This window comes from Hyperolius riggenbachi, chromosome 2 (assembly GCF_040937935.1).
Source record: "Hyperolius riggenbachi isolate aHypRig1 chromosome 2, aHypRig1.pri, whole genome shotgun sequence".
NCBI lineage: Eukaryota > Metazoa > Chordata > Amphibia > Anura > Hyperoliidae > Hyperolius > Hyperolius riggenbachi.
This window is the reverse complement of record NC_090647.1, coordinates 279,579,756-279,601,119: the sequence shown is the minus strand read 5'-3', so window position 1 is coordinate 279,601,119 and position 21,364 is coordinate 279,579,756. Positions and strand designations below refer to the sequence as shown.

At 42.6% G+C, this 21,364-nt stretch overlaps 1 protein-coding gene across 1 annotated transcript in view; it reads left to right on the top strand.

The window, feature by feature from the left end:
* RPS6KB1 (ribosomal protein S6 kinase B1) overlaps nucleotides 1–21,364 on the top strand; it is an 83,982-nt gene that overhangs the window by 14,955 nt on the left and 47,663 nt on the right. Inside the window, exon 2 of the mRNA XM_068268755.1 lies at nucleotides 12,857–12,903. Coding sequence (XP_068124856.1) covers nucleotides 12,857–12,903 — 47 coding nt within the window. The remainder of the gene's footprint in view (nucleotides 1–12,856; nucleotides 12,904–21,364) is intronic.

The window sequence follows — 21,364 nt, the reverse complement described above, 5'->3', positions numbered from 1 at the left end:
GCTGTCACAGACATCTTTGTCCTGCCATTTGAGCACTAAAGTCACTAAATGTGACTAGGTAAAAATTGGGAGAAGAGTGCTTCTTGGCAAAGGATTGACAACAAGGAGTCTACAAGGAAAGAACAGAGGTATAATAAAAATCAAAGTAGTAAGAGAAGAGAAGCAGATGGAAGCCTCTGGTTTAATTTGGACCAATTGTTTAATGCACTTTCCTGTGTCGTTTTTAATTTTATGTTGTGTAGCTGTAGTTCCACAGATGCAGCATTTGAATTCAGTCTCAAATGATGAGAGCAGTGATGGGAAGCTGTCTGTGCTGCCTCTGCCCCCTTCCACGTGTAGCTTGCAGAGCGTGGTCCAGGGCGGTGTGAGCAACTGGGAACCCTGCCTGTTTTGCACACTTCTGTTTGTGTGCTATATTCTACAAGGACATATGGTGGGAACACACCATAAGGGTTTTTTTTGTTTTGTTTTTTTAGTAGATTTGAACTCCAATCGATAAGTCCGATGGCCAGATCGATAGTAAATTTTTCGGTCGAAACCAATTTCTCACAACATGCCAATGCGTTTTCTTGACCGATTACGATCGTTTTCTAGTTTGTTCTCACTGGAAAACACAATCTAATTCTGGGGAAACTTGTCCAATTTCTTTTCTGATTCCTTTTCCAATCGACTTAATGGGCGGGGGAGAAGTGGTAAGCCTTTGCCATACAATGGCAAAGATGTAAATTCCTTTGAGAACGAGAATCCCCAGCACACTATTATCTTGCTTAACTGTAAAATCTTCCATGCCTCAATCCCAGAATAAAAGCGAAGTACCACCATGAAATGTTGTACAAAATGGGCAGCTCAAGATAAAATCAGCAATGGTTTGTTTCAACATTTTAAATTGCTAGGCTGGCGGTTTGCTCCATTTGTGGTTTTAAGCGCTGGGTTTGCTTGTTAAGCCCCGTCTACACGAGGCGATCCGGCGGCTAATCGCCTCTTCTGCTTTCCCGTGCGTACCCGCCGCGTCCCCGCTCGCCCGCGCGCGTCGGATTCGATCTGCCCTCGTCCCCGCGCCGCTTATCTTCCGCTTGATTTTCTGCCATTGTCCCCTCGTGAGGAACGAGCAGGGAATCGACGGCGGCAAAATCAGACCTGACGGATCTTATCAATCGAGCCGCATCAGCGGCTCGATTGATAAGGAACATCGCTCCGTGTAGACGGAGCTTTAGAGTGTGAAGATAAGCTTAGCTACTTGGTCTAGCACGTATTTATGACAATAATGCTGGGCAATTGAAAATGTTGAAATAAATAAAATAATTACAGATATTATCTGGAGACTTGTCTGGTTTCTTCTTAATTTGGTGGTGACTTTTTGAAAAATCAATTCAAGTTCTGGTTCATAGTTTTGCAGCTTTAGTAAATTAACCACACTGTTTTCCTAGTGTCATGCCAGAGTGTAAATTACACTATATTATTTCACCTGTGAGTAGGTGAATAGAACTGGAAAACATGTATAATTAAAATCTACCCAAACCTGATCTTTCAGTTTTGTATGAAGTCAGTGGGTTGTATCAACCACTGGCATCTCATAATTGTGAATGACTTTAGCATTATGGTCCTGCTCAGGGAGGTTTCTACTCCTCTTGGCTCTTGTGAAGATGAGTGGGTGGCTCTTGTTTTTCCTTCTGCTTTCCTTTTGAAACACTAAGGCAAGATTGAGATTTCTTTGTAATAGCTAGAGCCTGTGGGCATTGATGGCAATGTTTGCTTGCAAATCCCATGCATTTAACTGCAGTGGAAGATCGCAGTACAGGATTCATTCTGTCAGCTTTCATCCTAAATAGAAATTAGACTGGTGATTAAAGTGACAGGTAGCTTTTCACAGTGTTTTACCGAAATTTACCATTTGGCAAGCTTTGAAAATTAATTGTGCATCCAGTTCACTCTTAAGGGGCCCATACACTTACACGATTTCCCGCCGATATACAGCAGATTCGATCACTGTGATCGAATGTGCTGTGAAATTGTTGCGCAAACGCTGACTGATCGATTTCTGTCTGAAATCGATCGTTCACGTCGATCTGTTCACGCGGAATATTTTGCTCAATCGCTTGCGGGTCGGGAGTGCGTCGATAGCAGCGTTCGAATGTCCGGCCGACACTAGCTACAATACATTACCTGTTCCCCCAGCGCGTGTCCCCGCTGTCCCTTCTCCGCGCTGGGCTCCGGCAGGCTTCACTTACTTCATGTCCCAACAGGAAGATTAAACTGCTGTTTAAACTTCCCTCGACAGGAAGTAAAGTGAAGCTGGAGCCCAGAGCGGAGAAGAGACAGCAGAGACCGGGGGACTGGTGCCGGCCAGATCAGGTAATGTATGCAAGGGGGGAGGGGAGGGGGGGAGGGTTGAGCGGCGGCGGCAGCTCCACAGATTGTGAATCGGTTTTCACAGTGAAATCGATTCAAAATCTGTTTGCAGTGTAGGCAGCCAGTAGATCCCTCTTTGATCAGATTTGATCAAAGAGGGAGCTATCTGCTGGTCGATCTGGTGGCAATCGACCAGTGTATGGCAGCCTTTATACGAAGTAATAATCACACTGCATTTTCTGTTAAATGTTTAAATCACCAGGGCTTGATACAATTAACTGTTTGCTGAGTTGTCATGAAACTGACAGCCATTCAGCATGCACATACGTGGCCATACATCTTCAGTTTGCATGTTGACTATTTGGATTGGTCCAGATGCCGGCTGGAATGCTCATCTCGTTGACCATCTCTAGTAGGGTTTTAGCTCTGCATGGACCAGACAGCAGTTCTGTTGGGCAGGCCTGTCTGTTCCCTCGTGAACTTTTGTTTCTGTGCTGGAAGCAGTTAGTGAGAGTTATGAGAACAATGTGCCCATTTAAAACAGAGCTGACTTAGCTGATTTTATTCTAAACATTTGCCAGTTGCCTAGCTCTCATGGTGGTTCCCTGCTTGTAAATGAATGGCCCAGAACAAATATGAGAACCAACACTCTTTGACTACATTTGCAGCATGCTTGTTGCAGTTTAGGGGCTCAAATCCTTGTAATGCCAAAACTTCAGTATTACAGCCAACTAGACGTTTTGTGTGTGTGTTATGTTTATTATTATTTTTTAATAAAATCCCTTAGAGCAGTTTGAAATAGCTGACAAAGCAGTATACTGTAGTAACAAAATTTAGCTTTTTTGGAAAACCTTGTCATAGAAAATCATATCAAATTTACTTATACCCTTACCCTCTACCTCCCACCACCCCAGATTTGTTTCCTATTTCTGACACGCTGTTCCTGCTTCTGCTGCTTTGATAGATGTGAACTAACCCTCCCTGGCGTTCAATTTCTGCTGGATTTCTGTGCAAAAAGTGGTTCAATGAATTTTTTGCCTTTACCTTATAAAAATGTGTGAAGCAAGACTTATTATTATTTCGTATTTATATAGCGCCAACATCTTACGCAGCGCTGTACAGTGTGTGTGTGTATGTATGTATATGTATGTATATGTGTGTGTATATCTATCTATACATACATATATACATACATACATACGCAGTGCAGAATTATTAGGCAAATGAGTATTTTGACCACATCATCCTCTTTATGCATGTTGTCTTACTCCAAGCTGTATAGGCTCGAAAGCCTACTACCAATTAAGCATATTAGGTGATGTGCATCTCTGTAATGAGAAGGGGTGTGGTCTAATGACATCAACACCCTATATCAGGTGAGCATAATTATTAGGCAACTTCCTTTCCTTTGGCAAAATGGGTCAAAAGAAGGACTTGGCAGGCTCAGAAAAGTAAAAAATAGTGAGATATCGTGCAAAGGGATGCAGCACTCTTAAAATTGCAAAGCTTCTGAAGCGTGATCATCGAACAATCAAGCGTTTCATTCAAAATAGTCAACAGGGCCGCAAGAAGCGCGTGGAAAAACCAAGGCGCAAAATAACTGCCCATGAACTGAGAAAAGTCAAGCGTGCAGCTGCCAAGATGCCACTTGCCACCAGTTTGGCCATATTTCAGAGCTGCAACATCACTGGAGTGCCCAAAAGCACAAGGTGTGCAATACTCAGAGACATGGCCAGGGTAAGAAAGGCTGAAAGACGACCACCACTGAACAAGACACACAAGCTAAAATGTCAAGACTGGGCCAAGAAATATCTCAAGAGTGATTTTTCTAAGGTTTTATGGACTGATGAAATGAGTGAGTCTTGATGGGCCAGATGTATGGGATCCGTGGCTGGATTGATAAAGGGCAGAGAGCTCCAGTCCGACTCAGACGCCAGCAAGGTGGAGGTGGAGTACTGGTTTGGGCTGGTATCATCAAAGATGAGCTTGTGGGGCCTTTTCGGGTTGAGGATGGAGTCAAGCTCAACTCCCAGTCCTACTGCCAGTTTCTGGAAGACATCTTCTTCAAGCAGTGGTACAGGAAGAAGTCTGCATCCTTCAAGAAAAACATGATTTTCATGCAGGACAATGCTCCATCACACGCGTCCAAGTACTCCACAGCGTGGCTGGCAAAAAAGGGTATAAAAGAAGAAAAACTAATGACATGGTCTCCTTGTTCGCCTGATCTGAACCCCACTGAGAATCATAAAATGTGAGATTTACAAGGAGGGGAAACAGTACACCTCTCTAAACAGTGTCTGGGAGGCTGTGGTTGCTGCTGCATGCAATGTTGATGGTGAACAGATCAAAACACTGACAGAATCCATGGATGGCAGGCTTTTGAGTGTCCTTGCAAAGAAAGGTGGCTATATTGGTCACTGATTTGTTTTTGTTTTGTTTTTTGAATGTCAGAAATGTATATTTGTGAATGTTGAGATGTTATATTGGTTTCACTGGTAAAAATAAATAATTGAAATGGGTATATATTTGTTTTTTGTTAAGTTGCCTAATAATTATGCACAGTAATAGTCACCTGCACACACAGATATCCCCCTAAAATAGCTAAAACTAAAAACTACTTTACAAAATATTCAGCTTTGATATTAATGAGTTTTTTGGGTTCATTGAGAACATGGTTGTTCAATAATAAAATTATTCCTCAAAAATACAACTTGCCTAAAAATTCTGCACTATATATATCTCTATATATCTCTATATCATATATATCATATATATATATATATAGATAGATAGATATAGTCTTGTCACTAACTGCCCTTCAAAGGAGTGTACAGTCTAATCCCTACCATTGTCATTTGTCTATCATGTATTATGTCTTAGGTCAATTTGAGGAGGGGGGGGGGGGCATTGACTTATCTCTAGGTTTTGGGGATGTGGGGGGAGACTGGAGTGCCCAGAGGAAACCACACAGACACAGGGAGAGCATGCAAACGCCTTGCAGATAGTGCCCTGGCTGGGATTGGAACTGGGAACTCAGTGCTGTAAGGCTAACCACTATGCCTCCGTGCTGCACTTTCAGTATAATAAAAGTTTCAAGCACAAAATCATGTATAAAAAAAAACACCTTAATTTTCCCTTTCTGCCAGACCACAATTTCCCCACTCTTCATCTTTTTGACAGATGCGTTTGTGTGCTTATTTTGACATGCAGGATTCAAGCACGGCTGTGGAGTCAGTACAAAAGTCATCCAACTCTGACTCCTCAGTTTATGAAACCACCAACTCTAGGTACCCAAAGTTGCTCCAACTCTCTGACTCCTTAGTCTAATACTTACCAGGGCTGTGGATTATGTACAAAAATCAGCCGACTCTGACTCCTCCGTTTATGAAGCCACCGACTCCAACTCTGACTCCAGGTACCCAAAATTACTCCAACTCCAGGTACCTAAAATTACTCAACTCAGACTCCACAGCCCTGGTTTTTAGAGCATGTGAAAATTTGTATACAAATGTAAATTTTAATTTGAAAAGGATATGTAAAAAATGGAACCCTGCCTTAGAACTGCTGGACGAGCCTGACTCTTCCATACCGTTTTCAGCTATTTTTCTCTGGATGAGTCAGGCTTTCCTATACTGCCAGGGAAGTTAAAGCTCTACAGTAGTTCTGTCTCCCAGATTTTTCATTTTTGGTAAAGCTGAATAAGGGCTAAACTACTACTCGCACAAGTTTAATATTTGATGCAGATAAGTTCCCTTCAGAAAAGTCTGTTGCGTGACCCTGCCAGTTTTGCACACAAAGTACAGAATTGTCAGCAGAGTGGGAGTTTCTTCTTCAGCACAGAGCAGATCACCTCACCCCGCCCACCTTCTGTGCAGTAAATGATAGCAATGTGAAGTATCAGCATTTTCTGTGGCACTTTATAGTGCAGTGTTCTCCCCAGGCTCTTTTAGCCGGGTGCTTCACCGGCTAATTTTGGTAAGCTTCCGGCTGAAATCAGCTCAGCGTCTCATCATCCTCCTATGCTGTAAGTAGAGCTGCGTCAGCCCTGCATTCCCCCATTGCTCCCCACCTGGCTACTTTTTCATGCCACCAGGCTGGAAAAAAATTTCTGGGGGAGAACACTGTAGTTAGTAATGCATATATATCTTTCCCAGGACGTCTCCCAGGACAGCACCCCTCTTGAGTTTTGTCTCTCTTCCCCAAGCTGGACAGGAAGCGAAAAGATTAAAAAATTAGCATAACAAGCAGGCTGTCAGCATATATAATATCTGTAGCTCACCCTAAGTCCTCAGTTTGTTTTTTCTGTCCCGGATTGGATGCTTCGGGGGATCCTCCGCATAGCTATCTATGTCAGGGGGCAAGGGCAGCGCTGTTGCAGGCTGAGCTATAGCGCCGGTCAGGGGAGCCGGCTTTGAGTCTGCACAGCGTGTAGGAGGCTTCTCCCTATCGGGCAGCATTTTAATGCGCGCAGGGGGCGTGCAAAGGAATTTCCGGCCGTATACCGTAAATACGTCACGCGCTGGCGTCCCGTGTGACCGGAAGGAGGAAGCGCTGATTGCAGGCGTAATCCAGCGCAGCTGTAACCACTCCTCGCCAGGATACAGGTAAATGGCAACCTTATTTAAATGCAGTAAGCATTCCATGTTCTCTCTCTCTCTCTGGCAACATGGAGGACGCCGGTGGCCCTACTCCTTTGCAATCTGCTGAGTTTGGCATTGAACCCTCTCTGGTAAGCGGCACAGGGGTGCTCCCTTACCTTGTTATATACTGATATATATTTTGATGAGGATGTTGTGGAACCTGCACTAACTGGGGGGGCATATTGTGCAATATTTATTGCAGCCCAAAAAAGATAAGTCCAGCTCCCAGCATCATTCATCTTCTGCTTCTACCTCTAAAGTGGAAAAGAAATGTCCATTATGCAATGCAAAAATGTCCTCATCCTCAAGCAAAAAATTATGTCACCATTGTACTGATAAAATAGTGAAAAATAAATCACCTGTGATATTTCAAGATCTTATGGGTTGGATGAGATCAGCAATGTCTATAGCTATTAAAGAATTTAAGGATTCTGCTGTAGCCTCCTCTTCAGCTTCGGTTCCTACGGAATCTCAGCCTGCTACACAACCTGAGGAAACTGTTCCTCCACCTGCTTCTCCTCCTGTATCTTTAAATCCCTCAGGAACTAGAAGGAGAAGAGGGGTTGAAGAGTCGGTGGGATCTGAGTTATCTGAAGGGGAACTGGAGATGTCCTCCTTTGAGGAAATTTCTGAAAATGAGGGTGAGAAGGGTGGCAAGATCCAGAAGTTTGTTTTCTCACCGGATCTTATTAATGATTTATTATCTGCCTTGCATAATACTATGGGCATTAAAACTGAACAAAAATCTGACTCCGCTGGATCAGATGTATGAGAGCTTATCTAATCCTCAGACCTCTTTTATGGCAGTCCTTTCTTCTCTCAAATCTATGATTACAAAGGAATGGGATAATCCAGAGAAACCGGCTTTTTGGCCAAGGACTCGTAACAAACGGTACCCTTTTAGTGCCGAGAATCAGAAATTTTGGGGTCCCTCTCCTAAGCTTCATCCAGCTTTGTCTAAAGTTTCCATAAATACAGACTTGCAGTTTATGGACTTTGGGCACCTTAAAGACCCGATAGATAAGAAAACTGATAATCTTTGAAGAAGAGCATGGGAATCTTCATCCTTTACGTTTAAACCTGCTGTAGCTTCTACTGCAGTCAGCAGATCCCTTAAAGGATACCACAACCGATTGGTTGTGGTAAAAATGATTGCAGCACTGTGTAGGTTGTAATCAGCACATACCAGCTGTTCCTTCGCCCCTCTCCGTCTGCTACCGTTCTCATTGTATGCATCCCGGTGTGCGGCGACTTTCCTGAACTTTGACCCGGACATATTGTGCCCTGTGTGCGCAGTATGTCCTTCCCTCTTTACTTCTGGCCGGCGCTGGTGCAAGGCTCAGAAGCACGCGGACTCCTCTGTGCTGGGTATGCGCTCCATTACACCAAGCGTCACATGCTAATCATGTTGAGTATGTCCGGGTGAAAGTTCAGGAAAGTTTCTGCACACCGGGATGGATACAATGAGAACGGTGGCAGACGGAGGGGGGCGAAGGAACAGCTGGTATGTGCTGATTGCAACCTACACGGTGCTGCAATCATTTTTACCACAACCGTTCTGTTGTGGTATTCTTTAAAACCTGGTTGACTGAGACCAAACATAAAATCGCTTCTGGAGTTTCTAGAGAAAATTTTTTTAAATGATTTTCCTCATCTGTTTAATGCTACCAATTTCCTTACTGATGCTGCTGACGACTCAGTGAAACTTACTTCAAGAACGACTGTTTTAGTTAATTCAGCCAGACGTGGTGTGTGGGTTAAGACATGGAAGGGAGATAACTCCTCCAAATCCAAACTGTGTGGAGTTCCTTGTGAAGGAGGTTTATTATTGGGATCTAAACTAGATGAAACTTTAGATAGAATAGCTGATGCCAAGAAAAACTTTCCAGTTAAGTTTTTCAGCCTAAACGTTCCTTTTGAGGCCACACAAAGCCAGAGTCAGACAATAAGTCCACCTTAAAAAGGAGATGGGCCCTCTATAAAATTCAAAAGGGAAAAATCAAACTTTACCTCTCAACCTTCAGCCCAGTCTAACAAACAATGACGCCAGTATCCCACTAGGGGGTGGGTGGGAGGATTGCCTACTTTTACAAAAAATGGCAGGAAATATTTCAAAACCAGTGGTTATTAAAGATAGTACTAGAAGGGTACAGCATAGAATTCATGCAGCCGCCTCCTCAAAGATTCATGGTTTGCCCAATTCCAAGGGACATATGTCAGAGACGCCTTGCAAAAGGAGATATCCTCTCTTCTTCTGAAAAAAGTGATCAGAGAGGTACCAGCGTGCCAACAGGGACTAGGGTATTACTCCCCGGTATTCGTAGTAAAGAAACCTCAGGGGAATTTTCGGTTCATCCTGAATTTAAAGGAATTAAACAAGTCAGTAAAATACAGAAGGTTTCGGATGGACAATATTTACTCTGTCATAAATCTTTTACAGAAAAATTGCTTCCTAGCATCTCTGGATTTAAGATGCCTACCTGCATGTTCCAATACATCTGAGATCACAGCAATTCCTCGAGTTTGCCATTCATCTGGAGGGAAAGATAAGACATTTCCAATTTAATGCATTACCTTTTCGCCTCTACTCCATGGTTATTCACAAAGATCGTGTCATAAGTATTAGCTGTCATTAGGAGCAAATCTGTATCTATTCTGGGTTACCTTGATGATTGATTAATTTGGGGACATTCTAAGGACTCCGTGTTAGCTCAGTTAGAATGAACTATTTCCTTTTTACAGTCATTAGGGTGGCTTGTTAACTGGCCTAAATCGTCTCTCCACCCTTCTCAGCTCATGGGATTTTTAGGGTTCAATATTTGTACTTCTGATGAGAAAGTATTGTTACCGAACAGAAAGATTTCTGCGATTCTTAATGCGGTTTCTTCTTTTCAGCTGGCTGCATCTCTTTCAGAAAAGCGATGGCAATCCTAGGACTACTGACTTCCGCTTTTCTGGCCATCCAGTGGAGTCCGTTTCATTCCAGGATTCTACAGATTTGGATCCTCAAAGAGTGGAACAGACACGAAAAATCCTTAGACAAGAGAGTATTAGTTCCTTACAATGTAAAGGTGTCACTCATGTGGTGGCAAGATCTCACACATCTGTCCAAAGGTCGTCTGTGGCATTATACCTGTCAGTCAATGATGACAGATGCCAGTCTGTGGGGTTGGGGAGCTCACATGGATTGTCTTACAACTCAGGGACAGTGGTCCAGCAAGATGAGAGCACGGTCATCAAACAGCGGGGAACTTAAAGCAGTTTGGTATGCTCTGAGTCTACAACACTTCAGCAAACAGATAAACCAGCGTCACGTTTTAATAAGAACAGAAAACAGCAGTGTGGTGGCTTACCTGAATCGGCAGGGCGGAACAATTAGTCCAATACTGTGGTCTCAGACGATGCAAATCATGAATTGGTCAGAAAAGAATCTCAAATCTCTCAAGGCCACACACTTAAAAGGTACAGCCAACCAGCCGGCGGACTTTCTCAACAGATCTCTCCTGAAACAGGACAATTGGGCCCTAAATCCATTAGTATTTCAGGAGATCATAGATCAGAGGGGTTCTCCAGAAGTGGACTTATTCGCCAACAGGGAGAATACCAAGTGTCTGAAGTCTTGTTCACTATGCCTTCAAGACAAGCCTTGGGCAGTGGATGCATTTTCTCAGAATTGGGGAACCCATCTCATGTACAGCTTTCCTCCAATATCCCTCGTTCCGCAGGTCCTGAACAAGATCATCCAGGATCAGGCCCGCATGATTCTAATGGCTCTATTCTGGCCGAAAAGACCCTGGTTCACGTTGTTACAGAAACTGGCAGTATCTCAACCAATTATTCTACCAGATCTACAGGATCTGCTTCGATAGGGCATGGCATTTCATCTCAACCTTTAACTTATTTACCTTACGGCATGGAACCTAAGTGGAATATCTTAAAAGCAAAAGGGTTTTCAGATAAATTATCTGAAACTTTAATATCGTGTTGGAAGAAAGTAACCAGAAATATTTATAAAAAGGCATGGAGAGTCTACCCGGAATGGTAAGAAAAGATCTCTAGATTTAACCTTATCCTCTTCGGTTCTTGAATTTCTTCAGCAAGGCTTTCAGAAAGGATTAAGTGTCAGTACATTGAAGGTTCAAATTTCTGCAATCAATGTATTTTTAGAAAGAAAGCTAGCAGGTAGATTTTTTTAGGCATTGAAAAGACTTCATCCAGTAATAAGTTCCAGAATCCCCTCCTGGGATTTAAATACTGTCCTTCAGGCTATGTGTGCACCACCATTCGAATCGCTGGAAGAAATTTTCGGATTAATTTCTTTCTCTAAAAACTTCTTTTCTCTTAGCAATTACAACAGCTAGAAGAGTCGGTGAACTTCAAGCTTTGTCAATCTGAGAACCATATGTATAATTTCAGACGACCGAATTATGTTAAGACTAGATATTTATTTTCTTCCTAAAGTAGTATTCAGGTTCCACAGATCTCAGGACATATACTTACCTTAATTTTGTCCTAATCCATCCAATGATAAAGAAAAGCGATTACATTGCTTGGAAGTAAGAAGATGTATTCATTATCTAGAAAGAACAAGAGTGGAGAAAATCTGATACAATGTTAATCTTGTTCGGTGGAAAATCAAAAGGAAATCGGGTCTCTAAAGCCTCATCTACACACGTAGATGAGGCGGCGATCCGGCGGCTCGATTAGCCGCCGGATCGCCTCTTCCGAGTCCCTGCTCGCCGCGCCGCTCATCTTCCGCTCTATTCCCTGCCATTGTCCCCTCGCGGGGAACGAGCAGGGAATCGGCAGTGGGGATTTCCGTCCTGTCGGATCTTATCAATCGAGCCGCATCAGCGGCTTGATTGATAAGGAACATCGCCGCCGCATCTACGCGTGTAGATGCGGCTTAAAGCCACCTTGGCCACATGGATCAAACAGGCTATTACTACTTCTTACCAGTCACAGGGAAAACTGCTTCCTTCTTCAATTAAAGCTTATTCAACAAGAGGTTTATCAACATCCTGGGCAGAGAGGGCTGTGCATCTATTGAACAGATTTGCAAAGCAGCAACCTGGTCCAGCCAGAACACCTTTGGCAAGCACTACAAACTTAATGTCTTATCCTGTGCAGATTTGAGTTTTGGCAGAAAAGTTCTACAGGCAGTCGTCCCACCCTAAGATTTCATCTCGTCTCTCTCTCAAGGAGGGGTGCTGTCCTGGGAGACGTCCTGGGAAAGACCACATTTACTTGCGGTAAAGTCTTTTCCGGGAGTCAAAGGACAGCACCCCTATGACCCACCCTGTTGTGGGAAATATTAAGGTATATATGTACATGTATATGGATACAGTATGAAAATTTTATTTTATTTATTGAGCATCAAGTATGGTCCGTGTAATCTTTTTTTATTTTATTTATTTATTTATTTTTTACTACTGAGGACTCAGGGTGAGCTACGGATATTTATGCTGCCTGCCTGCTTGTTATGCTAATTTTTTAATCTTTTAGCTTCCTGTCCATCTTGGGGAAGAGAGACAAGTCTCAAGGAGGGGTGCTGTCCTTTTGACTCCTGGAAAAGACTTTACCGTAAGTAAATGTGGTCTTTTATAATAAAGTAATATGTAATTTAAAAAACTATATAATAATTTATAGGTTCATGTGATCTATACTAGGTAACACTATACTGAGTTAACCTAGCAGAAAAGACTGTGTACATGCAAACTTCCAATATACTTCACTTTCCTCTTCAGACAAGGCAAGATATTTATCCAGGCAATGTATTTCATTATATTCTGTTTGTTCGGTAGAACATTTTGTGGTAGCCACTTACACTGCTAATACATTTTAACCTGTTTTTTTGTTTGTTTCAGAACACCATAAATGAATTTATGGACCATGGAAACATATCATATGAACTGTAAGTTTGCAAATATTTATTTACGTTAAAAGCCATGTATGATTTGTAAGCATTTAAAAAAAAAAAAGCTTTTGACTATAGCTATGTCGAAATCTGACAAAAATCTTCCTGTAGGGCAAAAACAATATACTTGAAGGGCTCGTACACACGAAGGGCATTTTTGCTGTTTTTTACAGCGCAGGCGATTTTCAGAATTGCCCACAAAACGCTTGTGTCATATTTTTAGAATAAATACATTGTACTTAATATTTTCCTAGAAATAGGAGTATCACCTTTACTGGGTAGTCCATTTTATTTCAATATGGGGATGAACTTTAACAAAGGATAATCTCTTGTTGAGTAAAAAAGGTAGTTTCATGATTCAGCTGAACTCTTAATTACAAATGATAACTTTGCATGCCAGTCAGACTAGTTTTTCAAGATCCAGCTTATGTGCCAGATTCATCTGCTGATGACTCCACAGAGTCCACAAACATGATGATTGGAAAATGACGTCTTAATCAGGCTGGATGTTCTTCTTTTGTTGGCTTGACTCACAGTAAAAATAACACTTGCTTATTCTTGGAAAATAGGGTTAGAAGTAAGGGATATCTCAAGGAATCCTATTTTGTAAACAGTGGAAAGACTGTGTACTGCATTATTTATAATTTTTACCGTTTAGTCAGTGTTTTGTCATTAAAAGTGGATCTGTAATTTTAAATTATTAAAGGGTTGCTGTGGAGTTAAAAAAAAAAAAAAAAAAAAGACACACACTTACCTGGGGCTTTTATCAGCCCCCTGTAGCTTACATGTCCCGCGCCGTCCTCCTACTATTCTCTGTTCGCCGGCACCGGTCAATTATTCGTCTAACAAGACGAATAGTGTGCGCTGATGCTCGCGTCTCCAGGAAGCTTACTGCGCAGGCGCAGTATGAGGTTTTCACGTACTGCGCCTGCGCAGTAAGCTCCTGGAGGCAGGAGCAAGCACGCTCGCGGCCGCGCAGCCGCAGTATCCCTGAAGGCATAATTAGACCGGTTCTGACGGCGCGAGGCATGACAGTTACAGGGGGCCGATAGAAGCTCCAGGTAAGTGTCTGTCTATGTTTTGTTTTGAACTCCAGAAAACTCCTTTAACCTCTTAGCAACTTCAAACAGATATTTTGTTTGAAGATGCTGCACTCTGAGGTCATGCAGAGTGGCACAGGGAGCGTTTTTATAGCTACCTGTTCCGGACGTCTTCTAAGATCACGTTATTATATGTGATTTGGGTTCAGATAATAGTGTCAGCGGTACAGCACCACCTGGTGGTGGAAGAGGGATAATGGTAGTCTCTTCCATTACCCCTCTTCCACCACCTGGTGACGCTGCGCCGCTGACACTATCCTCTGAACCCCGATCACATGCAATAACATGATCGGAAGTCAGAAGCATATGCCAGGAGTGCAGTGCCACAGGTGGATGAAGAGAGGAAACCTGTCGAATGTCCGGAACATGTAACTATAGAAGCACCCCGTGCCACTCTGCATATACTGCCTAGCCTTTTAAGCGGCAGGAAAAATTTGGCCCTACAGCCAAATAGTTTTTTTTACTTTATTGGCTGCTAAAAGGTTAAACAACCTGATACTTCGGGAGGGGGAAGTCTGGATACTTAATGAGGCTTCACCTGTCCTCTGCAGCGAGCCCAACCCAGCACTGGGATCCCGGGACAGATCAAAACTGTAGCCTACACACTAGTGGCTTTCAGCTCAGGCAGAAATAGCCAAGCCCAATCTGCTATTTCCGCCAGAGCCCAAGGGGAATGATGCTATTATGCCTGCGCTCAGCAGTGACAAACTCGCTTTTTGAGGTCCCAGCTCTATATTGCGTCTGCTGAGGAGGATGCAGAGACTGCTCCCTCTGGATACTTTTTTCACTTCAGGTCCACTTTAAGAAATAGTAACTTGGGTAATTTTTTAACACTCAGTTGGAAAATTTATAGTATTAAAATATGTAATGGATGGACTCCGCATCAGTAAAAAACAAAGAGGTTCTGACGCCTTACCACACTTGCTAAAAATTGAATCATTTTTTTGTTTACTCTAAATTAATTAGAAAATGCCCTTTTTAGCTAATGTAAGCTTCTGTAATTGTTCCACATGCAAGAAAATGTTTGCTTTTGCCTAACTCAGGGGCAGGCAAATTAACCACTTCAGCCCGTGGGTTGTTTTCACTTTATGGACGAGAGTAATTTTCACATTTCAGTGCTCTTCCCTTTCATTCCCCAATAACTTTGTCCCTACTTATGACAATGAAATGACCTATCTTTTGTGGTGTTTTTTTTTTTCGTTTTTGTTTTTTGCCTCCAATTAGGCTTTCTTTGGTGGTACATTATGCTAAGAATTATTTTATTCTAAATGCATTTTAACGTGAATAATCAGAAAAAAATGCATTATTTCTCAGTTTTCGGCCTTGATAGTTTTAAAATAAAATGTAAAACTGTGGATGAAAGCCACACATTTTATTTGCTTATTTGTTCCGGTTATTGCAATGTTTAAATTATATCCCTAGTATAATGTATAAAAACGCGAAAACAAGTGGTACAAAAGCGCACACAATAATAAGAAATACAATATAATGAAGGCCTATATGGCCTAGGAGCCTGGATTTAAACACCAAGTAACCGGTGGAGCGCTTTCCTAGTGATAAATTCAATGGATAACAGTATAATAAGAGACGCGCTCAAATGTCCAGTTCCACACTCAATAGAGTCAATAAGCTTCATATATCTCACAGAGATTGCAGAGTACACAGTTCATATACAGGCGAGGTGGCATTTAAATACCACCCCCCTATGCGGGTTGACTCACCAGATGATGCGGCCTAGCTGGGCCCGTCTGCACGTCAGGGGTATTGGCCACCCCTCAGCCTTTCTGGCAAACCTCCTCCACACCGTGTCTTCAATCAGATATAGCCTCCAAAGAAAGCATAACAGACACTTCATATAGCGTAAAAGGGATTGTCTCAAATTTATTGTAAAAAAAAAGATATTAAAAGTAAGCCATATACAGAGGCACTGGCGGGGTTAGGGACTGAAGAGTGGGCGACTGTAAGCCTTATGCGGCGGTAAGTTCGCATCAAACTCGTTGGTATATAGAGTACACAAAAATCCCGCCGCTAGTGCAAGCAAAATGTGGCGCGTCCGGTGACGTCAGACGCTGATGAGTCACCCCTGATCAGTCGCTGATCAGAGCCCCTGATGAGTCGCCATAGCGACGAAACGCGTAGAGCGGAGCTACGGAGCAGCGTGACGTCTGACGTCACCGGACGCGGTGTTTGGTCGGCGCACGACACATTTTGCTTGCACTAGCGGCGGGATTTTTGTGTACTCTATATACCAACGAGTTGGATGCGAACTTACCGCCGCATAAGGCTTACAGTCAGTGCCTCTGTATGTGGCTTACTTTTAATCTTTTTTTACAATAAATTTGGGACAATCCCTTTTACGCTATTTGAAGCGTCTGTTATGCTTTCTTTGGAGGCTATATCTGATTGAAGACACGGTGTGGAGGAGGTTTGCCAGAGAGGCTGAGGGGTGGCCAATACCCCTGACGGGCCCAGCTAGGCCGCATCATCTGGTGAGTCAACCCACATAGGGGGGTGGTATTTAAATGCCACCTCACCTGTATATGAACTGTTTTCTCTGCAATCTCTGTGAGATATCTTAAGCTTATTGACTCTATTGAGTGTGGATGGAACTGGACATTTGAGCGCGTCTCTTATTATACTGTTATCCTAGTATAATGTATGGTGACAATATTTGAAAATAAAGGTGCTTTTTTTAAGTTCTACATCTATCGCTAATCACAAGCCCATAATTTTACAATAATATACCCTCTTGACATACATATTTAAAACAAAAATTTATTTCCTATTGTATGTAGGTATAATTTGACTATTTGCCCACAAGATGTCCTTGCACATTATTTCCTATAAGCGTACAATAAGTACACTAAATAGGAAGTAATCCGTGGCTGTGTCACTTTGGAAGTGATGCCTGCGATCATGTGGACTTAGAGGGGAGATAAATGAATGGGAACATTGTTCCCATTCATTCATTTAATGATCAGCGGTGGTAATGAGCAAACGGGAGGCAGCGAGAAGGCATTATTTAAGAATGATCATTGTTTTTGAACAAAACCGGTGATCATTCTAGCCGGGCAAGAACGGATTGGCCAATCAGCGGGGAGGGAAGGGACGCGAGCGGGGACTGGAGCTATGGAGGAGGCGGGGGAGCGGTAAGACTGACACTGGAGAAGGTAAACAGCCGGCTGCGACACGCTGTGTGTCGACAGCACGGCTGGTGATTTATGGGTGGCAAACAGAGCGCAGAGGGGGGGCCTGGGGGGGGGGGGGAGCGGTATAGCAACAGAGGCTGGGCAGTATATGCAGACCCAGACTCTGTGTGTTAACATTCTTAGAACCCACCTCGGGTTCTCTTTAAGCAATACCAGTTCTCTGGCAATCCTGCTGATCCTCTTTGTCTAATACATTTAGTCATAGACCCTGAACAAGCATGTGCAGATCAGGTGTTTCTGACATTTTCAGATCTGACAAGGTTAGCTGCATGCTTGTTTCTAGTGTGATTCAGACACTACTGCAGCCAAATATATCAACAGGGTTGCCAGGCAACTGGTATTGTTTTACAAGGAAATAAATATGGCAGCCTCCATATGCTTATCACTTTAGTTGCACTTTAAAAGAATGGCCAAATCTCAATGAATATTTATAATGGCAAAGAGTTGTAAGTTCATAAAAAGCAATTCCTTCATTTCCTGTATATTGATGCATCTCCTTGTATTCCAGCATCCTTAATACATCTTTGTACCTTGTGTGATATTAAACAGGTATATCAAACAAAATTGCTTTTCTGACGATTGTTTATTCAGTCAAATCTATATAAAACAGATGGTTTAGGAATGATTGATCTTAATTTTTGAATTTGGACTGTAAACCTGTCTAAATCAACCCTCGTATTTAATTCAGCATATTTTTACAGGTGGTGTTTTACTGTAAGAATTTTAAATACCTTATAACCAAAGATGGTTACTTGTTTGGTCATAAGTCTCTGAGAGTGTCTTCAAATGTTTGATCTATGTGTGTGCCATGGGAGCCCAAAAACCTAGGTTGTTAAAATGTGCAAATGCAAACTTTACATGATCTAAGAATGTTATATCAAAGTGACCTTGCTGTGGGGCACTGCCCTTCATATCTGGTAGCCAGGCTGCCTTCTAGACAGTCTTAGTACCTTAGAAGCACAGCTCGGACTCAGGATCTGCAGAGCTCCTGCGAGTTGCATCTGAATCTGGCTTTGGACTTCAAGTATTGACGACTTCTCCCTTCCCCACCTTACATCTGCTTGGCCTATGTCGAGGTTGGGAGAAGGTGTTGCAGTTGTGGGAATGGGTGAGGTGAGGTTTCGGGAAATAACCAAACATCAGGGCATATTAGAACATGTTTTTGTAATACAAACCAGTACAGATTTGATTTGATTCCAACATCCACCATTTTTGTTTTGGATTGCATGGAAAAAGGTTTGCAACTTTTTTTTCTTGGAACAGTCCATAATTGAATGCAGAGGAATTGTGAGGCAAGCCACACATACAGTACAGACCAAAAGTTTGGACACACCTTCTCATTCAAAGAGTTTTCTTTATTTTCATAACTGTGAACATTGTAGATTTACACTGAAGGCATCCAAACTATGAATTAACACATGTGGAAGTATAGTACATAACCACAAAGTGTGAAACAACTTAAAATATGGCATATTCTAGGTTCTTCAAAGTAGCCACTTTTTGTTTTGATTACTGCTTTGCACACTCTTGGCATTCTCTTGATGAGCTTCAAGAGTTAGTCACCTGAAATTGTTTTCACTTCACAGGTGTGCCCTGTCAGGTTTAATAAGTGGGATTTCTTGCCTTATAAATGGGGTTGGGACCAGGGCTGTGAAGTCGGAGTCGTGGAGTCGGGCAATTTTGGGTGCCTGGAGTCGGAGTCGGGAAAAAATGCTCCGACTCCTAATGAATTTGTAACTGTAATTAAAATAGAAAATATGATAAAATGTTCTATTTCTCAGATAATAGTCATTAAAAATAATGTATATATACAGTAATAGCTGTGCTTAGTCCACAAAAATGAAATAAACCAATCAAAATTAGTTACTTGTGCTGTTTCAATAAAGCAGTCCTCGTATTTTTAAGGTCAGATATACATATCTGATTGTGACTGTATATATGATGTGTACACAGGAATCTCTTATATATATACTAAATAACATCTATGCTGTAAGAATAAAGCCTGATGTGTAGCTGTGTCACTAATAGAGATGGTCAACGAGATGGAAATAATTCTGCATTGATGCTGATTTATGCAAATGTATGCACTCCCTTTGCTCATGAAATCAAATAATTTGATATGTTATTAAAATTTGGTTTGGTGACTACAAATTAAAGGGTAACTGAGACGGATGAAAAGTAAAGTTTTATACATACCTAGGGCTTCCTCCAGCCCCCTTCAGGCTAATCAGTCCCTCGCTGTCCTCCACCACCCGGATCTTCTGCTATGAGTCCTGATAATTTAGCCAGTCAGCGCTGTCCAGCCGCATGCCGCTCCCACAGCCAGGAACATTCTGCACCTGCGCAATAGTGCTGCACAGGTGTAGTATGCTCCTGGCGGCGGAGTGTGTGCATGCGCACTACGCCTGACTGGCTCAAGTACCTGGACTCATAGCAGAAGATCCAGGTGGTGGAGGAGGACAACGAGGGACTGATTATCCTGAAGGCGGCTGGAGGAAGCCCCAGGTATGTATAAAACTTTAATTTAATCTGTCTCAGGTTTACTTTGTTACACAGTAGTACTATACTCTACATATGCACTCCCCACAGAGCTGCAGGGAATCCACTGAGAATGCTGTGCACATTGAACACAGAGGTGTTGTCTGTTTACAATCTCCTCCTTCCCCTGCAGAGTACCTGCACATCATTCTTACATGTACCCACACTTACATTGCCTAGGGCCTGATAGATGTTCTTTGTTCCGGTTTGTACCTTTTACAAGTACTCTTACCAAGGACTAGTTTTAGTCTAAAGGGAATAAATATAGTAATCTACATATCCTTCTCACTTCAGTTGTCTTGTAAAATTCCTAAGCGTTGGCAGTTAAGAGACGAATTTCATGTTACATACTTTTAATCAACAAAATTGTAATATGCAAATTAGAGGAGTCGGAGTCGTGGAGTCGGAGTCGGTGGAATCCTAAACTGAGGAGTCGGAGTCGGTGGATTTTTGGACCGACTCCAGCCCTGGTTGGGACCATCAGTTGCATTGTGGAGAAGTCAGGTGCATACACAGCTGATAGTCCTACTGAATAGACTGTTAGAATTTGTATTATGGCAAGAAAAAAGCAACTAAGTAAAGAAGAATGAATGGCCATCATTACTTTAAGAAATTAAGGTCAGTCAGTCCAAAAAATTGGGAAAACTTTGAAAGTGTCCCCAAGTGCAGTCTCAAAAACCATCAAACGCTACAAAGAAACTGGCTTCTAGTCACCAGCCTCAGAAATCGCAGGTTAACAGCAGCTCAGATTAGAGACCGGGTCAATGCCACACAGAGTTCTAGCAGCAGACACATCTCTAGAACAACTGTTAGGAGGAGACTGTGTGAATCAGGCCTTCATGGTAGAATATCTGATACGAAACCACTGCTAAGGACAGGCAACAAGACTTGTTTGGGCTAAAGAACACAAGGAATGGACATTAGACCAGTGGGCATCTGTGCTTTGGTCTGATGAGTCCAAATTTTAGATTTTTGGTTCCAACCACCGTGTCTTTGTGCGACGCAGAAAAGGTGAACGGATGGTTTCTACATTCCTGGTTCCCACCGTGAAGCATGGAGGAGGAGGTGTGATGGTGTGGGGGTGCTTTGCTGGTGACACTGTTGGGGATTTATTTAAAATTGAAGGCATACTGAACCAGCATGGCTACCACAGCATCTTGCAGCGGCATGCTATTCCATCTGGTTTGCATTTAGTTGGACCATAATTTATTTTTCAACAGGACAATGACCCCAAACACACCTCCAGGCTGTGTGAGGGCTATTTGACCAGGAAGGAGAGTGATGGGGTGCTGCGCCAGATGACCTGGCCTCCACAGTTACCAGACCTGAACCCAATCGAGATAGTTTGGGGTGAGCTGGATCGCAGAGTGAAGGCAAAAGGGCCAACAAGTGCTAAGCATCTCTGGGAACTCCTTCAAGACTGTTGGAAGACCATTTCAGGTGACTACCTCTTGAAGCTCATCAAGAGAATGCCAATAGTGTGCAAAGCAGTAATCAAAGCAAAAGGTGGCTACTTTGAAGAACCTAGAATATTACATATTTTCAGTTGTTTCACACTTTTTGGTTATGTACTATACTTCCATATGTGTTAATTCATAGTTCGGATGCCTT